This window comes from Octodon degus, unplaced genomic scaffold (genome assembly GCF_000260255.1).
Source record: "Octodon degus isolate 3935 unplaced genomic scaffold, OctDeg1.0 scaffold00004, whole genome shotgun sequence".
Taxonomy (NCBI): Eukaryota; Metazoa; Chordata; class Mammalia; order Rodentia; family Octodontidae; genus Octodon; species Octodon degus.
In genome coordinates, this window is record NW_004524580.1 from 28694810 (window position 1) to 28702754 (window position 7945).

The window sequence follows — 7945 nt, forward strand, 5'->3', positions numbered from 1 at the left end:
TAGTATCTATCAATATATACTGGCAGGAAGGGCTGGAAGAAGTTTGACTAAATGGTGAGTCACTTCAACTCCCACTAATATACCCATCATTCATACACTTTTGTCTCTACCCAGATCTCGTGCTGGGACTTTGGACCACAAATTTGCAATGTCCACCAGATATCTCCACCTGAGTGCCTCTCACAACATGCCTGAAAACGAAGCTGGTATCCACACCCCGCCCCATACCTACTCTGCTCCTCTCACCCACTCTGTTAATGAATAAATTACTTCAATTTCTAAGCCGTGGGCAACCCATCTGGCTGTTGCTGGTGGTGGTGTTACTATCGTTGAGTTTACAAACAGCAGAGACCTCTATCTAGCTATCCCATTTTTTTCTTTTTCAGTTAGGGTCTAACTATGTCTCCCAGGTAGTTCAGATTTGTGGGCTCAAAGGACCCTCCTGCCTCAGCACAGCACCTGAGACTACAGGTGTGCATCTGTCTAGATGCAGCTATCTGGATGACTCACCTTTTAAGTAAGACATACTTTATATGAATATTACCTGGACAGTGCCCAGCCAAACAGACAATCAGCTCATAATAAATATTATGTAGAATATAACCATTAAAGGCAATAATTCATTACTAAATTATTAAAAGTCTCTTAATCTCAACTTATTCATGTATAAAAATATTTCCCTCAAAAAGCTGCTGTTATGTTTAAGTGAACTGATATACGTAATAACTTACATATCCTTTTTTTGCCTTTGGTAATTCTGTTCTAAAACAAAGTGGCCAGCTACTCGGCATTTAGAAAATTCAGAGCAAGAGCGCATCAGCAGCATAAAGCAGAGTTGCTTTCATCCCAAGGACCAAAACTCACTACGCAAGCCAGAATATTCCTGGCTTGGGGTGCGTGTGCATGTGTGTGTGCGTGTGTGTGGTGTGTACTGAGGACTGAACCCAGGACCTTTACATGTGCCAAGCATGTGCCCTATCACTGAGCTACACCACCAGCCTAGATTGTAGTATTTTAAATGCACATAGCTCAGGCTGAGACTGTACCCAGCTCAGTGAGAGAGGGTAGGTTCAGTATGCACTTCAATACCCATCACCAAAAATACATGAAAGAATGTTTCATTCACTCTGTCATTCAGAGGAGGAAACTGAGCCAGTAACTGGAGCCCACACTTTCTGGTCATGTCATTAAATGCAACCAGAACAGTGAACTATACGTGTCTTTAAGAGGTGTGATAAAAAAAATATGGTCAGTGTTGCTGCCAAGTGCCATCCAACAGAAAGGCAGGCTTTGCCAGGCATGGCAGTGCACACCTGTAATCCAGCACTTGGGATGCTGAGACAAAAAAGCATCAACGTAAGCTCAAGGCCAGCCTGGGCTACAGAATAAGACATGGAAACATGTCTTCATAAAACAAAAACGAAGGAAGGAAGGAAGGAAGGAAGGGAGGGAGGGAAGGAAAGGGGAGAAGGAGGAGGGAGGAAGGGGAGGGAGGAGGAAGTAGGGATAAACAGCTGGCTGGCTGGCAGGCAGGCAGGCAGGCCGGCTAGATTATAAAAACATTAAGGTGTGTCCTGAATAAGATCCACCTTATTCACCAGATCTCGCACTACTTATCTTCTGGCTCTTTCCTAATGCAAAATGACTACAAAAGGTAAATGTTTTGAATTAATTCAGGATATTAAGGCAGACACAGCAGCATAACTTAAGACACCCACAAAAGAGAACTTTCAAAACTAATTAAGAAAGTGGCAAGAATGATAAATGTGAATGAGATAGAGTATTTTGAGGGAGATTAATGTGCTTCACTATAATAATTTTTTAAAATTAAATATATTTGGATCATACCTCATATTAACAATATTAAATAGAATGGTATCTTACTTTAGTGTATTCATCCTTTTTTTTAATGTATTTAGTATAGGGTCTTACTACGCAGATCAAACTTGTAGTTATCCTCCTGTTTACAGCCTCCCAAGCACTGGGATTACAGGCACACACTACCACGCCCAGTCTCAATTGCCATCTCAGTGCATGGCAGGCCTGGGGATCAAACTCCCAGCCCTTGCGTCTGCCTAAGTAGGCACTTTAGTCCACTGAGCTATCTGGCCAGCCCTCATTCTTCTTTTTTGATTATGTGAAATGAAGCCATGTCTACATGATGAGATAAAGTGAGGCAGGCAAATTAGGTGTGGTGACTTAACACTTACACCACTCTCTGTGAAGTTTACTTGAACTCAGTACTTGTGGTACCTGGAGAGTCAACCTGATAACATCTCAGACAGCTACTTCAGTGACTAACAGGCAGGTAGCCTATACAGTGCGAACATACTGAACAAAAGCATGATATCTATCTCTAGTTGGATAGCTCTGGGTTATGCTACCCATATCATGAAAATTTAAATTTAATAAATTGTTTATTTCTCAAATTTTCCATGTAATATTTTTGATCTGTGGTTCACCACAGGTAACTGAAGCCATAGAAAGTTAACCAGTAGTTAAAAGAGAACTACTGTATTCAGAAGCTAAGAGATGATCTGATTTACAGAATGTCTAAACTCTTTTGTTTCCACTGTCCACTGCACTGCTACCATGGTTAATTACGATTTGGTTAGTCATTACTACTTAATAGTAAAGATACCAAATTGTTTTGTCCAAGGGACTACAAAATATTTAAGGAAAGGAAAGAAAGGCAAGGCAAGGCAAGGCAAGGCAAGGCAAGGCAAGGCAAGGCAAGGCAAGGCAAAAGAAAAGAAACAAACAAACCAAAGTGAATGAAAATTCTAGGGCTGGAGATACAACCCATCAGCACAAGCACCTGCCTGGTCATCGAAACTTCCTGAGTAGGAGTCTGGTACCAAAAAAAAAAAAAAAAAAAATCTCTGCTACTTTTGAATGCATACAACTAAACCTAGTAAAATGTTTGATAGAAGACATCAAGGTTGAGAGATTTAATTTTATGTCCTGTTACTATAGATAACAGGTGCATCAAAACAAAAATAAAAACCTCCTGTGACGGTCATACAGAATAATGGAAATGCCTTACCTTTGTCCTGAAGCAGTTGCAATTGGTGATGGGCCATTAGGGGCTCGAGGTTCTTCACAAGTACTCATCTCCATTATTACTTTATCTAAAGACTAATAAAAAGGTTAAAAATATAAACAATCTGTTAAATACGTACTTTGTATTTTATTGTGTGTTATGGAAGTATAAGATTATTTTCATTTTCATTTCTTCAGGAGCAACGTACTCGGTTAGTGAGCAAAGTCATTTTAAGTATGCCTTTAAAAATTTAAAAAGGCAAGTGTCAAAAAAAAAAAGAAAAATAAGCACTCAGCCCTATCCCAGGCTTTACTATCTGGTAGAAAGGTGATACAAATACTGTGAGTGTGAGAGAAAAAAATTCAAAGCCATTTCCTGACAAAAAATAATAAAATTTTATAAAGTATTGTCTCTAATCCCCAAAGTATTACACTATGAACTGAAGAATAATTATTTTTATTTTATTTTAATTATAATTAATAAGACTGAACCACTCCCAAAAAGCTTACCCTAATCTAAGATCTGAGATATTAGACATAAAATTAAGAAAATTATGAAGTAAGCAAGAAACATGAAAAAACACTCCCATAATGGAAAACTTCTTTTTCAGGGTAATATCTTTTCTTTAAGAAAGATGTGATGTCCTTGGATAGTTATCATTAACACAACTATAGTCATTCTTCATTCTTGACTTCATATACATATTCATTATTATCTACAATTATACTGTTTTAGTTATATACTTGCTCGGTCAGTCTGTATTAAAAAGCAAGTCTTCCTAGGGTACAACACAGGTACTCAACAACAAATATCCATGGAGTAGGGCACAAGGTAGAGGCTCAGGGTAGCTCATGCTTAGCATGCTTACAACCGTAACTACAACCCTTTATACTTTACCATACAAAAGAAATCAATCAAGGGCCAGTGAGATAGCTCAGCAGACTATGCGTCTGCTTAGGCAAGCACAGGGACTGGGGTTCGATACCTGGCACCACATGCCATGCTGGCCTCGCCCCTGGGCACACTGAGCTGACCACCAAGTCTGGCTGTGGTGGCGCACACTTGTAATCCCAACACTGGGGTGGCTGAAAACAGGGGAATCACTATGAGTCTGAGCTGTGTAGTAAAACTCTGTAACAACCAAATACATAAACTAAAAAATAATCAATTTTTTTCAATTTTTCTTACAAAGCAGAGATTTTTTTAAAATGGTACTTAATTCATTTTATCAGTAACAGCAAAAACACAAAAAGTCTGGATCAAATGTCCACAGTATGCCAGTAAAGAGTTAAATAAGTTGGGCGTGGTAACATGCTTGTGATCCCTGCACTCAGGAGGCTGAGGCAAGAACACTATTATGAGTTCAAGACTAGCCTAGGCCACAATGTGAGCTCAAGGCCAGCCTGAACTCCACTGCAAGACCCCATCTCAAAAAGGAAAGAGTTAAGTGATACAGCGGAGCATGGTGGTCCACACTTAACCTGCAGTCCCATCGCTTGGGAGCCTAAAGAGGCTCACAAGTTCAAGTCCCACCTGGGCAACTTGTAAGCCCTTGTTTCAAAACTGTAACTAAAAAGAGCTGGGGTTGTAGTTGAGCAGTAAGATGCTGGCCTAGCATGTGTTAGCAGCTGGTTTCAATGCACTAACAACAAAAGAGTTAAATGGCACAATAAAATACACCAACTTAGAATATGATGCTCTAGACTTGTGGCAACCTATGACCTCTGAGCCAAAGCAGACTGTCACTGAAAGCTCTAAAAGGTTTACCATCAGTGTTCTAGACTTAAAAAATGTTACATATCCTCTTATTCTGAAATTAGAACTTCTCATATAAGGTCAGAAAACACTTAAGTCCAACCAAAACAAAATGGTTAGGAAATCCAGAAAATCATTTTCATGAAACATGAAAGAGAAGGGCTGAATGTGGTGGTGCATGCCAATAATCCCAGTCCTCGGGAGGCTGAGGCAGGAGGATTCTGTTGAGTTCAAGGCGAACCTGAACTACATAGTGAGATTCTGTCTCAAAAAGACCAAAAAAAAAGAGTAGAGATAACTTGCCTATATGGATGCTTATTTCTGACGTGGTTTCAGAACTTACCAAACAGATAGGATGTGTTTTCAGTTTTGTCCATGGGATCTACAAATAAATATTTTTTCTTTAGAATGAATTAGAAAAATATGAGAAAGTAATCAACTGATGCTCTAGGAATAAACATCAAATTCTATCAGATGATTTCTTAAATTGCAAAATAAGTTGAACAGCTGTATTTTCTAAATATTTAAACAAAAACTTCAAGTTACTTTAATTATATTTTTCCCAATACTTAAAACACATTTTAATGTATTAGTTTAAGAGCTCCCAGAGCCAGGCATGGTGGCACATGCTTGTAATCTCTGCACTCAAGAGACTGAGGCGGGAGGATCACTGAGGTTGAGGTCAGCCTGGGTTACAGGGAGTTCAAGGCTATCCAAAACTACATAGTGAGACCCTGTCTCAAAATAAACAATAAGTAAATAAATAAGAGTTTCCCACAAAATATAATCATCAATCTGCTCGTTTAGCAATCTGTATAATTTCAGAATTCTGACCAATATTTTTGTAGATGTTCAAAACAAATACAAAAGACCATGAATGTAAAACATAGGTAATATAAATGTTCAAGCACTAAAATGTCAAGTCTATGTAGATACTTGAGTTCATAGAATACAGAACCAAAAAGGAAGATGACCATCAAAGGAATAGGAAACTTTATATAATCTCATCTTAAAAAAGCAAATTGTAATTTTATGGAAAAATTAGCATGCATATTTCGACTGTGCAGTCTCAGGTTAAACCCAATCTTTAAATGTAATTGAGTTACACAATTTGACAATCTTTTTTTGCAGAACCGGGGATTGAACTCAGGCCCTTGCGTTTGCCAGGCAAGTGTTTATTCTACTGAGTTATCTCCCTGGTCCCCAATCTGATAATTTTAGGGTCAAAGTTAAAATAATTCACAACAAGATTTAATAACAATGGAAAAAAGAAGAAAAGATTTAATAATAATGAGTAAATAAAAAATGTAAGTCCTCAAAATAATGATGAAATAAATGAGGAAGTGTTAAAATTCCTAATGAAAGAATAAGGATGTACAGTAAGAAATGTTATTATCTTCTTTATCTGACAATAAACTTCATAAAAAACTATCTTTGAATGTGATAAAATGAAGCAATTATTTTACAAAAAATTGACAATTTTACTTAAAATGTCAATAAAATTAAATTTTAAACAAAATTAACATCCACAAATTAAAATACTAACATGATTCCAATTACATTTAAAAGGTACAGAATCATAATCACTTATACAGACATTTTTCTTTCTAAATTATGTTAATAAATGTTTCTTTATATAACTATCTAAAACATAGTATTTCAAAAGACAGATTAAAAAAATGAAAATACAAAAGCCCTGTATGCCAACTCCTGGCTCTTGGGCATCCGGGCAAGGAGAGCCATGGAAGCCACAGGGCAGGATGTTGAGAAGAAAAAATAAAACACTGTTGGGATCTTGTAATAAATGTTCAGAAAAGCCAAAATAAAATAAAATACATAAAAGTCCCTGCACAGATATCAAAGTCTTACCCTAATGGATGCTTTATTACAAAAAACTTTGCTGATCGCAAGCCATGTGGGTAAGTCCAACATGTTCTGGAGTACCTCTTCATCCAACTCCAAATTCTTCAATTCACCTTCTCCTTTAAGGGTACTTAGATTTATCTTGTCAGGAGATAAATTTTTGGTAAATCTGAAAAAGAATGTATGTTACATTTATCTTAGTGTTAGTTCATGCCCCAGAGTCATTGTGCAAATACACCAAGCATTAAAAATGTACTAGCAGGTAGGATTTAGTTTAGTGGCACAGCACCTGCCTGGCAAGTGCAAGGTCATGAATTCAAGCCCTGGTACCAAAAACAAAAGCACTCACAGCACTAAGACCCACAAAGCTGCCGTGGGGCCGGGCTGCACTTACCACCTTCAGTGTGCCTTGCTGCTCTGACCACTCACATCCATAGCTCTCTCACATAGTCACACGAGCGAATGTCATACTTCCATAAGCAAGCAAGCTCCGGTCCTTCCTAGCTTTCCAGCTTGGTAAGTACTTGGTATCTACCATGTTTTCACGTATCATGCCAGGCAGGCACCACCACATTTTGTCTACTTCACACCAGATGACGGTTACAGGCAGGAATGATCCTGTGCTTTCAGCAAGGAGACCCCAGCAGCATTGGTGTCACTGGCCATCAAAAGAATGATGCTCACAAAACATCCATATGCCTTTGAGAAATTGACTCTGATTGTCCCAGAGGTAAATTTTGGAACATATATTTTGTCTCAAAGGGTTTAAGAAAACAATGCAGGGGCTGGGGAGAGCTCAGTAGAATAAGCGCTTGCCTGGCAAGCACAAGGGCCTAAGTTCAATCCCCAGTTCTGCAAAAAAAAAAAATAAAAAGAAGAAGATAATGCAACTTTATTTAGCAGTCCATTTTGATGTTTTCTGTGTGACACCAAAAGCAATGGGCTATAGGCACACACCTGTAATCTCAGCACTGGGGAAGCTGAGGCAAGAGGATCGTCACAAGTTCGAGACCAGCTGGGACAACAAAGTGAGCTCAGGGCCTGCACTGCATAGTAAGACTGTCTCAAAAGGATAAAAAATTCAGAAATAAAAATAAAAGGATGTGTTATGGAAATCAGTGCGGAGACTCCTTAGAAAACTAGGACTGGAAATCCCATTCAAGCCTGCTATCCCCCTACTGGGAATTTTCCTGGAGGAACTGAAAGCGTCATATCATAGTGATATATGTGTACCTATGTTTATAGCAGCACAATTTGTGATAGCCAGATCTTGGAAACAACCAA

General features: G+C 38.3%; 1 protein-coding gene across 2 annotated transcripts in view; it reads right to left on the reverse strand.

Annotated features, from left to right (window-relative positions):
* The window catches only part of Uhrf1bp1l (UHRF1 binding protein 1 like), a 149547-nt gene that overhangs the window by 83784 nt on the left and 57818 nt on the right, over positions 1-7945 (reverse strand). Inside the window, exons 2-4 of one of the 2 annotated variants that reach the window (XM_023716719.1) lie at positions 6668-6830; positions 5142-5180; positions 3047-3138 (exon numbers count right to left, since the gene is read on the reverse strand). In XM_023716719.1, the coding sequence (XP_023572487.1) occupies positions 3047-3138; positions 5142-5180; positions 6668-6830 (294 nt within the window). Of the gene's footprint in view, positions 1-3046; positions 3139-5141; positions 5181-6667; positions 6831-7945 lie in introns of those variants that run through there. The other variant, XM_023716725.1, reaches the window with a different exon arrangement.